General features: G+C 36.6%; 1 protein-coding gene across 5 annotated transcripts in view; it reads left to right on the plus strand.

Moving 5' to 3' along the window:
* Positions 1-17,987, plus strand: part of MARK1 (microtubule affinity regulating kinase 1) — a 56,731-nt gene that overhangs the window by 16,733 nt on the left and 22,011 nt on the right. For 4 of the 5 annotated variants that reach the window (XM_021552526.3, XM_021552507.3, XM_021552517.3 and 1 more), the window contains exons 2-7: positions 5,180-5,383; positions 5,957-6,010; positions 12,214-12,262; positions 13,384-13,449; positions 14,391-14,461; positions 15,453-15,509. In XM_021552526.3, the coding sequence (XP_021408201.3) occupies positions 5,180-5,383; positions 5,957-6,010; positions 12,214-12,262; positions 13,384-13,449; positions 14,391-14,461; positions 15,453-15,509 (501 nt within the window). Of the gene's footprint in view, positions 1-5,179; positions 5,384-5,956; positions 6,011-12,213; positions 12,263-12,686; positions 12,819-13,383; positions 13,450-14,390; positions 14,462-15,452; positions 15,510-17,987 lie in introns of those variants that run through there. The other variant, XM_021552543.3, reaches the window with a different exon arrangement.

A 17,987-nucleotide genomic window follows, 5' to 3' on the forward strand; every position in this document is an offset into this window, starting at 1 on the left:
AAAACAAAAAAAATCCCAGCTAAACTTCCTTAGGGTTTAGATCCCATGGTAACAAGCACAGATTTAGATTTACTCAATGCTCATCATAAATTTACCTGCCACCCATGTACATGTCTGCTTTTGGGGAAAGGAACACTGTTTGTCCATTGGCATTGGGGGATTTTATTTCACCTTGTAGTAGAAATGTTTTCCTGTTACCATTGAAATTGTTTTTGTGAGATGGACAATTTACAACGGGGAAGAAAAAGGAGACACAAAAATAAAATTATAAATAAATTTCTATTATGCATTCACAATCTAGTATGCATTTAATTGCTGCTAAGAACTTATGAGAAAAATCATGTGTACATACATTCAGTCTTTTAAATTGCCCTTTCCAAACCACTTATAGCAGAGGTGCTTTAGGAACTGTCGTATGATGTGATAGATAAGTGTGGCAAAAATAAAATGTGGTTTTGTGTATATGTAAGGCATACCTGGATGAGGAGGGAATCCCTTTCTTCTTCTGCCCCTGACTTTGGGATCAGGTACTATAATCACATGCAGTTTGCATCATACCTGTATCACCTTGATCCTCTTGACATATGATGCAGAACAAGCTCATATGAACATCTCTGATGGTTTCTACTTTGAGGTTCACCAAGAGCTTTAAAAAAATTGGACTCTTTCAGTTCAGTCTGATTGTTGCTTCAACAAAACTCTTGCTTGAGGTATCTTGCTAGAAGCTCCTAGGTCCTAAGAACTAGTGTCAGAGAACAACATGACGGCAGCTGGACATCCAGGACAGTACTTCACACCTCTGTCCCCTTTCCTTTCCTGGCATTATATTTTAAGAAACATTTAATTTTATGTGTTTATTTTATAGACTTTATTTTATGCTGACATAAACTGAATATCAGGAGTCATGTTTATGTTGTACGACTAAAGGAATGTTTCCCCCTACAATATACATATATTAAGAGCAAAACTGTTGCAGATCAGAGCTATTTAGAAGGTTGTCTTCTCAACCCTTCAGATACCCTCTGTCTGGGCTAGCTATTTTTAAAAATATTTGCATATTTGCAAAATAGGACAGCTGTTATAACTGTGTATGTGTATGGCACTTGCTTGGAAATAGTAGGAGTTATGAATATAAAAATTGGCTGAGAGATACTTTGGTCCAGGACAGCATAGAAAATACTGAGTGAGAAAAGTGTGTTGATTTGCCTTTGTAGAACTGCATGTGCAGACTTTGCTTGCATGGGCTGGCTCTACCAAGGAATTTGCCTTGTGATAAATCAAGATGGGGAAAATTCAGGACTAAGAGGTTTGTTTAATTGAGTGAGGTGTGTTTGTAGGCAGATTGATGTGTGGAAATTACCCTCTTACTATGAAGGACTATAGAGGCCCTCAGTGTTGTTGATTGAGAAAGGCTTTGTGGATTGGTGACTGGAATGGTTTGGGGGGAATTTTTAAGACCAGGCTGTAGCAGCAGTTAATATAGGTGATGTTATAGGTTTGTTGTAAACAAACTTCGTTGTAAGTTTGATCACAGTGTGTAATCCCTGAGAGTACTACTCCATTGGCTACTAAGTGGCTAAAGGATACTGACTACGTAAAGTAGTGAAAGCCACACATTGTACCTACTTGGTGGGGTTAGTTCTTCTGCACTTTCTTAAAGGTGGTGTGGCCATCAGGTCATCCTGCTTTGGCAAAGTTACCTTGGGTAAACAAAGAAAATGATAGCTTTGAGAAGCAATGGGTCAGGTTAACTCTCTTGTGGTCTTACTGCCCTTGGATTTCTGTAACAACCCTGGTGGAATATATCAGAAGCAGACCTAGTATGGAGCAATAAGTGTTAATCGAGCTCTCTTTTGTTGCAATTTAAAACTGAGTGTTAGAAATACTTCTTTGAGATTCCTGAAAAGGTGGATTTTGTTCTGCATGAGTTCTTTTCTTATTTTGAAGTACTTGACTAATGTGCAAAATACCTAAATGCTCTAATAAACTGTTTCAGGTCTAAGCTTGTTACTGCTTCACCCTATTTTTGTATAAAATTGCATTTTATTTCAAGAAACATCTAATTTCATGTTTATTTCTAGAGACTATTTTACACTGACATAAACTAAATATATTGAGTCATGTTTATGATGTACTAGTAAGGTAGTGTTTCCCACTACATATATATATATATGTGTGTGTGTGTGTCTATGTATATATGTGTGTATATATATATATATTAGGGTATCTAGTGAAATAACAGAATCTCTCATTAAAATCCTGTGTGGGAAATGCAGCCTGTTGACTGGAATTGTTTTTGGATGACAGTGAACTTCAAGGAGAACGTTGGTTTTTACAGGCCCCTTGTTTCCAGCACCCTGAAAAATTTCTCAGAATTTAGAGATTGTTCTACTGAAATGGCATTTTAAATAGCCACATAGTAGCTGATGCATAATGAATGAATGCATTGTAATGGAGCAGAAGGATCTGAAAACTATGTAGCCTGGCCTTCTAGACAGTGTGGATGTTGCATATATCTGTGAAATTCAGCTTTAGCATTCTTTGGAAATAATCTCTGAAATACTGTTATTTGACCTTGATTTTTATTTTTTCAACTTCTTAATCTTTTGTTTCAATTTTACTGAATGTTGATTTCTTGATCAGTTTCTACTTGAAATTCCTCTTTACCTTCTAACAATAGCAAGCTGTTTATGTGCAGAAAAGAGGCCTGTTGCAAGAATAACTTTGATTTCATTCAGTGCCGTTCATATTCGGAAATTGTATATATTTATGTGTGGTTCACAAACCAGGAAATTTGACCTTCTTTATGCATGATTTCTGTCATCTTTGGGGCATAGCTGGAGAGAATGGTTGGTTGACTCTGAGGAGAATCTGTTTGAGAAGGAATAATTAGGAACCATTCAGAGTGGCTTAGTTTTTCTGTCACAAAAGACCAAAATCCAGAATCATCTTGACCATGAACCTTGTTACTCTTTTTTCCTCTTCAGATTTGGTACTGTTGAACTGTCATTTTGATAAAATAATGCTTTTCCTGTTCAGTCTGCATTGAAATGATCTATTCTGTGAAGGCATCTTCCTCTTTGCCCATGGAATTGGTTGAGTCTATCCAACTGTTTCTTGAAGAGATCCCTTCAAGTATCTGTTGAGAGTAGTCTAATCCTATGAAGTATATGAATGGCAGCTGATATTAGGATTGCTAATCCTAATAGTAAAGATTTTATTCAGTGAGTAAAGAGACTCAAAGATTTCTAAAACTTGTTTGTGTAGCATGGTGCTGTAGCCCTGGATGGGTTCTAAGTGCAGCTGAAGTATTCACTGTTAGCACTATACAGATACTGATTTTGCATTTATAGGGGAGACTTTTAGGGGGCTTTTAGGTGTATTTTTAGGGGAGACTTTTCTTTGGGCTGTGGTTTATCACATGTGGGGCTGGTGTCTGTTGCTGAAGGAATGTTTCAAAGTCTTTTTTGCCTGAAGCTGCCCTTCTGATCTTCATTTTCAAAGTCCACAGAAAATGCTATAATGATGTGCTTCTAAAGAATAAATACTATTACTAGCGTGTTATTTCACAGCTGAATAAGTTTGTCTGATATACAGAATCTAAACATGCCTGGCTTGCTTGGTTCTCCAGTAATTTGGAAAGCAGTTTAGCAGTGGGAGTACAGTAGTATTTTGCAGAAAGACTCATGCAAAGAAAAGACAAACAAAATTATATTTAGGGCTGTTCTCTTGGCTATAGTGAATAATTAATAATGCTGGAGGTGATGTAAGCAGGGTTGTGCTACATTTGGGAAGAACATTCTGGTTGTGGTATACCCCTTGTTTTTTCCGGTTGTGTTGCAGCTGTTTGCTCTTTTCCCAATTGCACTACTGCTTATGTCCTGAAATAATCTTGCCTGGTTCAGTGGGACTGCCTGTAAGCCTGAGTGTTTACAGGAGGGGATTGACTTCAGTCTCCAACAAATGCAGACTGAAGCTGGAAGTACTGCTTTAAATTCTGGTTAGATATGAAAATAATTCCATAAGGAATGATGGATGAGGTCAGCACAGCCCAGCATTAGGCTGGGTATTGGGAGAAGCAGTAAAACTCCAGCTACCCTCAGACTGCTTTCAGCTTAAAGTCAGCGATCTATGAACAGGCTCGTTAGTGCTCTGTACAAAGATATCCACTTTTTAATTGAGGCAGTCAATAATGGGAAAATATTCAGGTAATGTGCAGGTGTCTGTTGGTGCTTTATGCTTAGCTGGGAGTAAGCATGCCTTTCTGCTATAAATCTAAAAACTGCTCTGGGAAGACACTCTTTCTACCTCCAGTATTTGGCAGCTTTCAAAGTCTGTAACTTAAAAGATTAGAAGCTAAATTTTACCTGTTAAACATTTGTACCCATCTGCCACTCTTAGAAAGTATTTGAAATACTGAAACACTTAGCACTCCTTTGACATTTTTCATTACTTTGGTTTCTCCTTGGAACAATTCCAAGCCCCATCTGTAACTTGCCCCTTATATACTTGGAAGTTAGAGTACAGAAGCAGATTTCAGTGACTAACATTTAACGTGGGATGATGTGTTGGCATGCATTAAAAATAACTTCCTTTTAGTTCTTCAGACTTTTGAGATTTAAAATATTTTATGCGATCTCATGGGGTTTTAAAGAATAGTTATTTTTAAATAAAGATGTAGATAGTTTGCTACTTGAACAAGAACTTTAAAAGATGCAAATACGTTTTGGGAACAAAGTTTACTTGGAAAAAAAATACAAAAAGTAATGTCATTTAACTGAAGAAAGTTAACCAAAATATGCCAAGGTACAAATATATTTTGTACAGTGTTATTTTCAAAAGACCAAATTTGATTATGATTAGACAAATTTATTTGCAACATAGACCTATACTGTGTGGTTTGGCATCTTTAAAAAAGTCTGTAATAGATTGTAGATTACTGCCTAGGTATGTAGTTTTGCTTTTGGAGCTGGTAAAATCTTTCTTTTTCGTGAGACCTATATCAAACTCTGCCCAAAGGTAACATTTTCTCATTAGGCTGCCATTCAGAGTTATCAATTATATTGCAAAAGTTAATTAAATTATTCCCCTTTGCATGTTTTTATACTTGTGGTCTATTCTGTTACAATTGTCTAAAATCCAAGTAGCTAAATTCCCAACTATTTTGTCTGCCTTGCAGCATACCTCTGTGGATGGATACACTGAACCACACATCCAGCCTATCAAATCAAGTAGCAGACAAAACATCCCCCGATGTAGGAACTCCATCACATCCACAAATGAAGAGCATCCTCACATTGGAAATTATCGCTTACTGAAAACAATAGGAAAAGGAAATTTTGCTAAAGTGAAGCTGGCAAGGCATGTGCTTACTGGAAGAGAGGTAAGCCCTGAGAAAGAAAGACTGTCAGTCTGATTTGTTTTCTTTGGCTCACTTTATAATAAGTATTTCTTCTAGAGGATGTTTCAGGATATAGAAGAAGTTACCTGACATGCCTGAGTTTCCACCTAACCACCCACTGCCTTTTTAAAGTGTAGCTTCTTGGTGAAAGATCAAAATGTTTGTTCTGCATCAAACGGTATTTTGGGGCTGAGAAGATGTCTGTTCATCCCCAAGCATTTCTAAAACTGAAGAGAAATGTATTGATAGGCAAATTTCATTGATATTGGTGATATGTTAATAGATTAATGTTGTGTTTGGAGGGCCTGGACAAGTAACCTTGTTCAGTCCAAAGACAGACAGATGTATAAAACTGATTCCTCAGTGGCAAAGTTCCATGCTTCTGCTGGTAAATCTTCATAGGTTTGAGAATTTTGCTTGCTGAAATGTGTAGAAGTAGACACACATGCGTGCTTTAGAGGTGCATCTATGCTCTTGCTCACAGACGTGCAGTATGTTTTTGTTCAAACCTTCTTCTGAGTTTAGTAATTCATAGCTGTTTGGTTTTTTCCCAAGGTTGCTGTGAAAATAATAGATAAAACCCAGCTAAATCCTACTAGCCTGCAAAAGGTAAGAATAGACCATAATATTTGAAATTCTGTAAACAGTCGAACTGTGATCCTTTATTTACTTGACAAAAATATTTGATCCCCTTATCTTGCTAAACAACATTTTTGTGTGTGACCTTGGGAGAGCATGGTCTCCCTGCTATAATGTGCACATTCATTTGTCTGAGGGCAGTGACTCCATGTGGTTCCTATCTGAGCTTTGTTGTTTTGTTCTTCCTTCCTCTTCTCGCTTTCCTCCTTGCCAACAGTAACATTTCTTTTCAATTAGGTATACAAATAGTTTGTCTACATGCTAGACCAAGATTTAATGCTGCAAAGTATGATATTCGTCTTGGATTTTTTTCTTTAATGTACTAATTGGGTTTTTTGAGGACTTAGAGTACCAACTTATATTGCTTTAATGTGTTTTTCTACATTTGTCTTTATACTCTTTCAACTTTAATAAAATATTTGCTGAACTCAGGGGACTTGGTGGCAATTACTTTTTGTGCACAGAATTGACAAAATGAGTGAATATAATCAAAGCAGTGTTGTTTATGCCTGCAGATGAAATTCAGAACTCTTTCATAGTCATTGTGATAAGGATTTTATCAAAACCCTGGGGATTTTTCTTTGGTTTGGATTTTTACTATTTAACTCTCTGTATGTTTTGTTGTGGCTAAAGCACAGAAATGTTGAATTGTCCTACTGGGGGATGCCCATTACAAAAATTTGGGATATTTTTTGTTTACAAATACTAGACTGCTGTTGTCTGTAGCTGTAGAAATGAGAGAAAGAGGCCAGGGCTTATTGCTGTTCATTTATCTCTGTCTGCTTCTACAATTTATTTTATTGTGTAACTTTGGTTATGGAGAGTTGTAAACAGCTTTGCTTTCATTTCTTTTTTTCTTTTATACTTTATTTGCTTTAACATCTCCTTTCTAGTACTTGAGTGTGAGTTCTTCTGGATTTTTTTTTTTAATTCAACCTGCTGTGCAGTCCATGCAGAAGATTTGCTGTTAAGTCCTATATCCTGTATTAAGCAAATCTCTTTGCTAATATTTGAGCTAGAGAAGAGGGACCTGCAGGGGCAGCATGTGATAGAGCATATTGTGGAAATCCTGTGCTGCTCACGTAGCTTATTTCCTAGCTAGCTTGGTGTTCACACTTGAAGGGCTGGGTTTGTCTCATTGTTGAGCAATGAGAAGCTAAAATATGTTAAAACTTTCTGGAAAACTAAGCAAGAAAATCTCAGCTTTGGGAAAATAGTTTTAATGTTAAGTTGTATTCCATACAAAAATACTCACTAATAATTCAATAAACCATTCCAAGTATAAATAAGGCTTCCATAGCATACAAAACATGCTCTCACGTTGCACAAATAATATGTAAAATAGTGATGAAATAGGACATTGCTGCTGTTACTTGGTTTTTTTGAGTGGGAAGCTGGCAACAAGACAAACAGTGTTAGGTACTGTTAGAAGCAGCTTATAGCAGAACTAAGGATAGACATTTAAATTTAGTGATTAACTGGAATTTCATTCTTCAGGAACTTCTAAATATATTGATCCCATGCATCTTCTGCTCACACTGAAAAATTGGGTAATTTGTTGGTATCATGTTTCCATTTGTAAAATACTGATTATGGTTTTCAGAAAAAATAATCTTTGTTTTGAAGCTTTATATGTCTTTAGCTGTGACTGAGTGAATGAATATTGGTTGCCAGAAAGCTCTTAAGTAAACTTAAGCCCAATTTTTGCAGAGTCACTGAAGCAATTGTAAATACAAAGCAAATAAGGATGAGAGGGTGGTTCATTAGCGTGCTTAAGATAATTTCTGTTAGTATTTTAGTGGGTCATTTGTGGATTGTTAGTAAAATCATAAAAATTCTTTTTCTGTTCTGTGAAATCAGACACTCTTTTTTCTTCACTGAACTATTAAATTTTGTTCGTGATTCTCCTTATACTATTTAGTATCCCTGCAGTGTGAAGTTTTATGATTTTGTTATCAGGCTTATACTGTACAAAGGACTGTTAAATGGTTGGGTTTTTTTCTTCAAGAGGCAGTGTTGGGAATGGGAAACAGTGATAGTAGTATTGTGTTGATAGGGACATTTATCTAGTGAAGGTTTATAGAGGACACTGGAGTATGTTACTGGCACAAAAATACCACTCCTGAGTTTGAACCCATCTAAACTCTCCTGGTTGAGAGGATGGTCTCTAGAACTTCCAAGTATAAATTTTGCAGTTCAGCAAAACTTTTAGATCTTCAGTCACTACTGATTATTATTAATCAAGACAAATTTCTGGTTATCTTGGGTGTGGGATCACTTACAAAACCATCTCCTTTCCATTCACCAAAGTATGAAGGATATTGAGTGCAAGTCAGTTTTGCTACAGTACTTGCTACTGACCTAATTAAGTGAAATGAGTCATCATGGCTTCACATGCACCATTCTGTTTTGTAAACAGACATATTTGAGCACATACTTCACTTGCTGGAAGTGTTATATAAGCTGGGTCTGTAGTTAGTCACGGGTGTAAAAGCAAAGAGTGTTTCGTTTCTTCCTAGCTGCTCACCAGTGTTTTCATGCCCTGTTGTATTCACAGGGTACTTCAGACAGAGTTATTTTAGTTTGTGTCACAAACATTTGATGGCTGAAGTAAGCTGACCTTGTGAATTTTTAATATTGCTTTCTTGTCCATGCAATGTGATAGCTTATGTTAATGTCTTAACTTACATTGTATTTCTCACTCCAGGACCTCTACCTCTTTAAATAGAAAACCTATGTTGAATTAAGGGTCCTGCCTTTCTATTTTGTTTTCAGTTTGTTCAGTATATGGTTACCACCATACCTAGTGAGCATCTGTTTAGAACAGAGCTGGCTTTATTGTTGACTTGCAGTCTTGATAGTAACTTACTGTACTGGCTTAGCTTTTTCCACTGTTACTATTGTAATTTGTTTCCAAATATAAGTATTTGGGTTTTGTCATAACACAAACTTGTATCAAAATAGCCAGTCTATTTTTTACATGTCTGCTACATTGAAAATTTTGTCTTCTACTGGCTTCAGCAGGGTTGTTTCTGAAACAGCATTCTGTTGCTCTTCTGCAAACTGCTAGTCGAGCAGAAGGTGCTTTTTTTTTCATTAATAGGTTTAATTAGGATATGATTATTTCAGATATGCCCCTTCTAGGGGACAGCAAACTTTTTATTCTTTAAACATGTTTGGAGCCTCTTACTTAAGTTCCTCTGTTGTTGAGGAAAGCAGAACAGAAGTAAAGTAGTGTGGAAGACTTGGAACAATTTCAGTGTGTTACCTATTGAGAGCTGTGCTCCTTTTGCCACATCCCTTCTCAGTAACGGTTTAGAAAGTAGAGCAGCTTTCAAGCACAGTTTTCAAAGAAGAAAAAGCTTTGGTTAACTGAATATTTTCAGTTTGATTGTAGTAACTTAAAGTAAATCTTAAAACATAAGTGTCAATCTGGAAGCAGGTAGAAATGTTATTAATGGTTTGGCAGATCTTTGCTTTCTGCAGTTTGTTCCTCGGAAAATTAAGCTGGAGGCACAGGAAACAATTTTTCAAGTCTTTTTCCTAACTACAAATTTTAGAAACAGAGTATGGTACTGGCTGTCCCTTTCTAAATGTGAAGCTTTTGAGGCTACAGCACCTTTCCAACAAGGAGATGCTTATTCAAGAGCTTTTTTGAATGGTAGCCTTTATTAAGAATGAAGAGTAGTCCTGTAAATGTGTGGTGGGGTGGTGAGAGATAAGTCACTTATACCTTCTGAGAGAGAAGGACACTGCTGCTCAGGAAAATACAAGTGTGTCTGAATTCTGAAAATGTCATTTTTTGTCAGTAAAATAGATCATAATCCTGCAGCAGGTTGCCTTGTCCTCAGAAAACAAACATCACTGTTCTGTCCAGATTTTTATAGGTTTAACAAACCTGGCTTTGTAGGAAACAGCACTGGTCTTCTTGCTTAAATATCTCTATGCAAAAAGGTATATCCTGAGTGTTATTGAGGGGCTAGTGGTATTGTTCAAAGGTGTTTATATTTGTAAATACATGATTATTGGCATTGCACGTGTTAATGAGCAGCATGCTTCTGCACAGAGAAGGCGTGGAGGAGGAGATTTATCTCAGATAAGGTAGTGCTTCATGGAATGCAGAGTTGCAATATGAAATCATGTCCTTGAATACTGTTAAGGCTTTTATTCAGAAATATTTGTGGAACAAAATTTCTTGTCACTGTAAAATCAATTTTAATTTTAAACCAATTAGAGTCTTAAACCAATTAGTAAACTTCTAAATCTTGTGAGAATATTGAATAGAATAATGCACATCTTTTTTTTTTTCAATTTCCATATACTTTACATGAAATATAAAAATGTGAGGGTTGAAATTAATTTTCTATAGAAGTCTCATGTTTTAATCCAGTCTATGAAGGTATGAAGGTTTACTGCTGTACCTCTTATACCAGTCTTAAGTTATCTTTCCAATCTTTTGGGGAAGAACTGATTTTTCCACATACCTGCTTAGAATCTCTTCTGATGCTGTACCATCCATTGGATTAGATTTGTTGGCTTCTGGTTAGTTTATATTGTTTTAGCTGAGAAATTTATTCTTGTATAACAAATTCCAATACTTAGAAAAACAACAAATTCACAGTGAACATCCTGACGTGGTGGTTTTTCTTAAAAATGGCTGATTTTATGAGGAAAAGATATTTGCTCAAATGAATTCTGGTGCATAATATTACATACCCTTGTTTTGTGGTTTAGACATAAGCAAACTACATCTATTCATATTTGCTCAGAGAAATGCTTTTGTAGTCTTCACTTCCCTCTGAAATTGTTTTAATGGCAGTTATAAGGCAAGTGCATAGTAACTAGCATGAAATACTTAAATAATGCAAGTATACATCTGTAATATTATTACTTGAGCTGTAGCAATCATACTTTATCAAAAACTGAGTGCCAATAAGATGTTGCTCTGTAATCTTAATTTGTAGAATAAATGCAGAATTTTAGAGACATAAAATACACTAAAGTGCTACTCTTTGGGGAGCTGTTCAGTCTCTGGCTTGCATCACTGTACCCTTTTGCAATGGTTGCATCTGATCAAATGGGATTAATTTTGAAAATGGAGGGTGAGATGTCTCTGCAACATGAGAGAAACAAAACAGCAACAACACACTTAGTGTGTTGAGCTCAGTCTCTCTAAGGAGGACTATAAGATATTTCCAAAGATATTTCCAAAATGTCTAAGCATTACACTGAAGAGTGTGAGCATTTCTTCATTTATTTCGGCATCCTATGGTAGCCCAATAAGGGACCAAAGAGTGTGCAGCACATTAAATAGGGGCTGTGCTGTTCAATTAAACAGTGCAAGCCTATCAGTATTGCCAGCCTCAACTACATAGCCCTGAACTACATAGGCATTTTTGATTTCTTTCCTTTGAGCTGCTAGGTTAATCTTGATGCATCTCTAATTAATAAAGCCATGAATGGTAGAAATTTAAGACCAATAAGTTCTTGTTTATGTTTAAAAAGAAAAAAAATCTGTGTGAAGTATATATACCAAGGGCTTTAAGTTTGTCCATTTGTTTATTACATGATTTGTTGTCACATTGACTTTCAGCAATGATAAACCTTCAGGACTTGCAGGGGGAGAGAGGGGGAATCACTGCTGCTTGTGACCAGTGTAAAATCTGGTAGTTGTGGGAAAAGCAAACTTGACTGCTTCACCTCTGTGGAGCAGCAGGACTTGGAGGATGTCAGAATTCCTGGTAGCTTCTTCCATTTGAACATCTGTGTGTGACTTTTGTCTAGGGCTTCATCTTACACCTGCAGTTTCGATGTGTTCACGGTAGTTGGCAGAGCTTGCCAGTCACCAAAGAGAGAGTGAATACTTGTGTGAATAATCTGTAGGATTTGGTCAGTGTAGAACTCCAGAAAGGGCTGTGCAACTTGATATTTGCATAAAGCTTAAAAATTGATCTGATTTTGTTATGTCGTTATTTGTAGTTTTTATATTGGTTTAATGCATAAAACGTAGATTATGTTTTCTGGAGTTCAATGCACTATATTTGTGTATATTTTATGCTAATGCTACTTTCTGTGGCCTTTTCTGTCTTCTGCTTGACATTTAAAATTGCATATCTTGTGTAATTTTTCCCTAATAAACACATTCTAAGGAAATTGTCCTGCTTCCTTGACAGTTGTTTCGAGAAGTACGAATAATGAAGATTCTGAATCATCCCAATATTGGTAGGAGCCCTGCATTTCTGCAGACTTTTCTTCTGTTATACTGTTTACATTTTACTCTATTTGGCTGTATTTGAATGTAGTGCTGTTAAACTTTTTTTGAAGCTAATAGGGACAGTAAGCATCCAGTAAATGCTTCATTGTCTCCCCTCCTTTATTGACTCTGCTTGCATCAAGAATTTTGCTCAGAGGAGGTAAACTGCTCAGTCCAGGAAAGCCTTACACAGAGTAGGAGATGTGAGCTCTCCAGTCTATCAAGTACCCCAACTCCCCTCTTCCATTGAAATTATTCTTGAGACCCAAAAGCATGAGTTTCTTAGGTGAGAGTAGCAGAACTCCATTAGTTCAGTCTAGGAAAGACTCCTGCTGACTGATATTTCCAGAAAATTAGAATTACCAAGTATGTAATTTTCCCTTTCTGCTTTAGTTCTTTCACCTACCCCACAGCTTCAGGGCCCTACTTTGTGATGACAATTCTTCTGGCTGAGGAGGGCTGGACAGTCTTGTTCCAGAGACAGTTAATGGTCCTGAATTGGCCAGAGGGCTTGTTGCATACAAGGTATGGACGAGGTGTACAAGTTATTACATGCTAGGCACTCCCTTCTCATCCCTTAAATTGTTTGTTGCTTTTTCAGCATTCATAGCTTCTGCTGTTTTCTGTTTTCTTGGGGGTGGTGGTGGGGGTGTGTTTGTTTTAAATGAGTGGTTATATTGCCATCTGAGGAAAGTCAGACTTAACATTTCTGGTATCCACTTGGTTTTTAGCTGGTCAGAATCTTGGATTTCTGACTGTGAGCAGTTTGCTAGCAAAACAGGGGAGGTTTGTATGATCTTAAATTAAGTCTGTGTCAAATTAAACACTAATTTCAGCATGAACTCGTTTGTATAGTGTGCATAAACTTTGAAAAAATTGTGAATTAATATGCTTTATTATCAACTGTGATGTAGAAATTAATTTTTGGTCTTTTTCCCCCTCAAAAGAATGCTAACCTAAAGGATATAAAGTTTCTGTATGTTTTAGTGTTATCAGTGGCCATAAATTATACTCATTCCATGAGTATAATTGTTTGTTTGTACTGTGCTTTTACTCCTGGCTGCAATCTCTCATTCATTTTTTTTTGCAGTAAAATTATTTGAAGTTATTGAGACTGAAAAGACGTTGTATTTGGTAATGGAATATGCCAGTGGGGGTAAGTGAATTCTGAAATATGCGTTAGGGATAAACTGAAATGCCAGTTACATGCCTAGAAACGCTTTAAGGATTTAATGGGTTATTTCAATGTGGCCTTCAGAGCAGTCCCAGCAGACCTCTCAGGGCAGGATTTCTTGATTCTGTTAAGCAACCTCTTAGGTTTGTGCTCAAGGATAGTTTCCATTCTGAGGTTCCTGCTGCAGTATCAGGAGATAATCTGGCACAGATTCTGGCAAAAACTCTCGCTCATATTTATCTGCTATATTTAGGCAAGTGCTGGTGCCTCATTTTATCTTGCAAATGTGTGCCAAAGCACTCGAGGAGGCAGATCCGGGGATGGGAATCAGTAACACAGGAAGGGGAACCAGCAGGCTCATAGTGAGAGGATAGTGAGTGCCTGCTTGAGAAGCTGCTTAGCATCTGAATGGGAAATGTTTAAATGTGGGAAGAGAATCCAGCACAGCACCAGTGACCAGCTAGGAAAGGCTGCTGTCAGACAGTGCAAAGATAGGATCTGAAAGGCATTTGAGCAGCTTTATTAGGAAAAGAATAAGAGGGAATAAACAGAAATAATATAAATAGCATTAAGTGCAGCCACTAGAGATGTGCAAAACAAATCTGGTTTATAAGTTGCCGGATTCCCAATGTGTCTTACACACTATATGAATATTTTTTGTGATTGAGTGTTTGTTTCACAGTGGTTAAGTAAATTTATTTTAAAAATGGAAGCCTTAGTATGAAGGGTTCAATTTTTACTTCTTAGTTATTGTCTGAATGAAATCTAATGTGAAAAGTCAAAAGGAATTTTTCTTGGCTGCTTCTATATCCTTTCCCTTCAAAAAAAGGAGCAGCATGGGGTGTGTGGTGTTTTCAAGTATGTTTTGATTGTGTGTGATAGTAAAAAAATTAATACTGATGCTTTGTCCTTGTCATGCTCAGGAGAAGTGTTTGACTACCTAGTTGCACATGGAAGAATGAAAGAGAAAGAGGCTCGTTCAAAATTCAGGCAGGTATGAAATTATCGTGTTCATTCTTTTTTTGTTTCTATTTATGTTGTTTTCAGATAGACATGAGTGTGAGCAAACTTATTTTATTTAACAAAAAATTGTTTAGATAGTGTTTATTACAGCTGCAGTGGAAAAAAAATCCCAGAAGAGAAAAATATCTACTTCCTACATACTGTCTAAAAATAATAAAATTGTTTTACATTTTCTTTTAGTCAGTGTTCCTAAGAGCCACTTCTTTTATTGTGACTCACTTGAACTTTAAATCCTTTTCTGAATATTTTAGGATTTTACAGCTGTTCTAGCTAGAGATATTGGTATGATGACAGGTACTGCTGTATCATGTCACACTGTTTCGTATTAAGGCTATTCTGTAATAGGCTTTTATCTTCTTATTATAGACTTGCTCATCTTAATCCTTTTCTTACTCTGGTTTTAGTGATTTTTTTAGGAAAGCTTTAATCAGATAGATATATCAAGTTTGGTGGTTTTTTTTTCAGAATTAAGTTATATAATTAACATTTAAAGAAACTGTTCTTGCTGTTTCAGACTTGTTTTTTGTTCTATATTTGAAAGACATGGCAATAGTGAATGAATTGTTCTGCTAGGGATGAACTGCAAAGATATGCAGTTGATATTTTAGAAGATATAATCTGAGCTGATGTATCTGCTACTGTCTTGAAGGGTGGGTTAATTTCCTTTCAATGGTTATTGCTATTGGGTGATTTGCTTTTAAAAAATACAATTCTCCAGTTATCTTGAGAGATATGTATTAAACTTCTTTTTAGTAGGAAAATGAGCTACTTATAGGGACTTGCTAGTTTTACTATTTAAGCTTCAATGAAAGAAACTTAGATGAATATTTTTTTAAGATAAACATTTTATTTATTTGTTATGTTCTAGTGCATCATATCAGGAAACAAAATTTCTAAATTATATGTGAAAACTTATAATGAAGTTGAAATAAAATATTTCACTTATCATCTTGGTGTTTCAGATTGTATCTGCTGTACAGTATTGTCATCAAAAATGCATAGTTCATCGTGATCTTAAGGTAGGTTGTTACTTATTTTACTTTTTGCTGCCTATCATACAGACTTAACTTCATTTTATATATTAGTCCTTGCCAGTGCCTGTGAATGCCTCAAACATGTGAATGAAGGAATTATCACTTGTATTTCATTCTCAATTTCCTGAAGCTCAAAAATAATGTAGCTTCCTTCTTGGAGCAGGGGAGAGACAAGAATAGAACATGTGTTACTTTCATTCCAGTTTTGGCTTTAAGAAAGAGACATGCTCTCCAAAGAATTATACCTGCTGTCATGCTGGTATCTAAACAGTGAAGCTGCAGATCAATTGATACCAGCCATCACTACTTACTTAAAATATTTCCAGTTAAGGTATATTGCAAGGATATATAAAACAGTCTTTCCTTAGTGATTTATAAGAAATACATTAGGTTTTTAATCTCTTTGAGTTTCTGGTTTATATTCTAATGTTTCATTTGGACAGGAAAAATCAATTAAGAGTAAACAGAAATTAGTTGAATTTTTTTAAAAATCCTTAGTAATCTATCTGTGTAAACCACCAGACTATATTAAAAGTTCAGCAAATGCAGGTACAACCTAAGTCTTGCCTGACATTGTCTTCATGCCAAGTTTAGGTATCATGGGACTTGGACATCATCTTCACCCACTTAAAAGCTTTCTTGTGCTCTTGCTTTGATGCCTTAGAACATTTACAAAGAAAACACTGGTGTCAGTTTTTTCTTACTAATGTATCTGAAAACTTGTGAAAAGCTGAGGTTGAATAATTCCTAAGGGTTTTTCTTCACCAGTATCTTTTGCCTTATCTCAATGCACTGCAGCACTCTTTCAACCTCATCCTTACAAATCTGTTTCCTGATACCTGTCAATCTGCCAGTTCCTGCATGTGCACATGAGGATGGATAATAAATAAATACATCCTTTTCTGCTGAGTTGTCCCTGCCCTAGGAGTGTTGTCTTCTGATGGTGGTGGTGCCTGCCCAGCACTCTGAAGTCAGAATGCAAGGAAGGAAAAAATGGTTGGATTTCTTGACTGAAAAAAAAATCCTCTATATTTTGCCTGATGGTTTGGAGCCTGTGAATGCATTGTCAAGCTCCCTGGAGCTTACTGCAGCCACTGCTGTTGAGCTTTCCAGAAGGCTGCACCCAGAGACCTCTTGGACAGCCAGGACAGGCCCTTCACTGGTTTTCTAGACTGGCTGGGAGTAGGGAGCCAGCCACCTCCTCATGCTTATCTAGTTCTGGCTCCTTCAGCCCAGCTATGTGACTGAATCTTGCTACATTAACCCCTGTGCAGCTGCTCAGCATCCTGAGCCTTGCTCTTTCTCCTAGAACCCCTTAGAGCCTCCACCTCTCTTCCATTTCTTAGTTCCATAGCACACACAGAGCTCACAGACCATGCTCTCAAGCCTATGCAACACAGCTTTGCAGCATTCACACAGGAACTACCTGCCACAAGGAGTCTGCTGCTGATCTCCTTCCTATTTGCAAGGCAGTCAGGCAGGTTTCAAAATAACTTTTATTTGATTTTTTTTCTATGTCTTTTCTTGGCTGGAGTTATGCTAGACTCATCTGAAAAGTTCAGAGTAAAGTGTGATTGAAAGCCAGTCAGCCTAGCCAATGAAAAATATGTTTTCTAGAGGAAAAAAGACTAAATGTGTGGCTTTGAGGAGGTGTTCTTCCTTCATCTCTTCTTTCCGAGTGATATGACATCTCTGTCTCATTTAAAACTCTTCTCATGGAGCTGCAGAGAAGGAAAAGCAACTTTAAAGTGGTGTCTGCCTTCTCATCTGCTTCTGTTGACTCTACGGTATCAGCACATTGAGCAATTGATATTGCACCACAACAAGACAGAGGTCTAGCACCACTTTGGATATTTTTGACACAACTTTTTGGTTTTAATAACAGTTTATTTACAAGTTATTTCAGACTAAACTGGAGAGATGTGTAAGAAAATATGCAAGTTTGTCCAGGCTATTCTGGTAGAAAAATTGTCTCCTTTTTACTTTGTAATTATAAACAACTTGTTTAGAAAGGGCTGTAACCATTTCCAACTTTGCTCATCCTGTGATGCACAGAACTTATCTTTTCAGGTAATAGTTTTTGCTTTGAACATGTAATCAACAAGAGCACTGTCTTTCTTTTTGGCATATTAAAAAGGTCTTTTGGTGTTTTTGTTTGAAGTAAGGAACCTGCAAGCGTGGGGCACTTGGGGTAGCAGAGTACTGTTGAACTAGGAGGACTATTGTAATCACAGAGCAGCTGCACTGACAGTACTGTTTTCACCACAAGGAAAATGAAGTCTTTGTGAAGTAGTGTAGAAGGCTGTCAGATCTGGAAAACAGCTCTGTGAGTCTGTCTGCAGGCACATCAGCTGGAACCAGCTGGGATCACAGGTCATGAATTGGAAAAATAAAATATTTTTCAGGATTTTACTCCTGATAAAAGCTAAATTCTTTTGTGCAGCTATTAGCTTGATATACTGG

The sequence above is a fragment of the Lonchura striata genome, chromosome 3, assembly GCF_050655825.1.
Source record: "Lonchura striata isolate lonStrDom1 chromosome 3, ASM5065582v1, whole genome shotgun sequence".
Taxonomy (NCBI): Eukaryota; Metazoa; Chordata; class Aves; order Passeriformes; family Estrildidae; genus Lonchura; species Lonchura striata.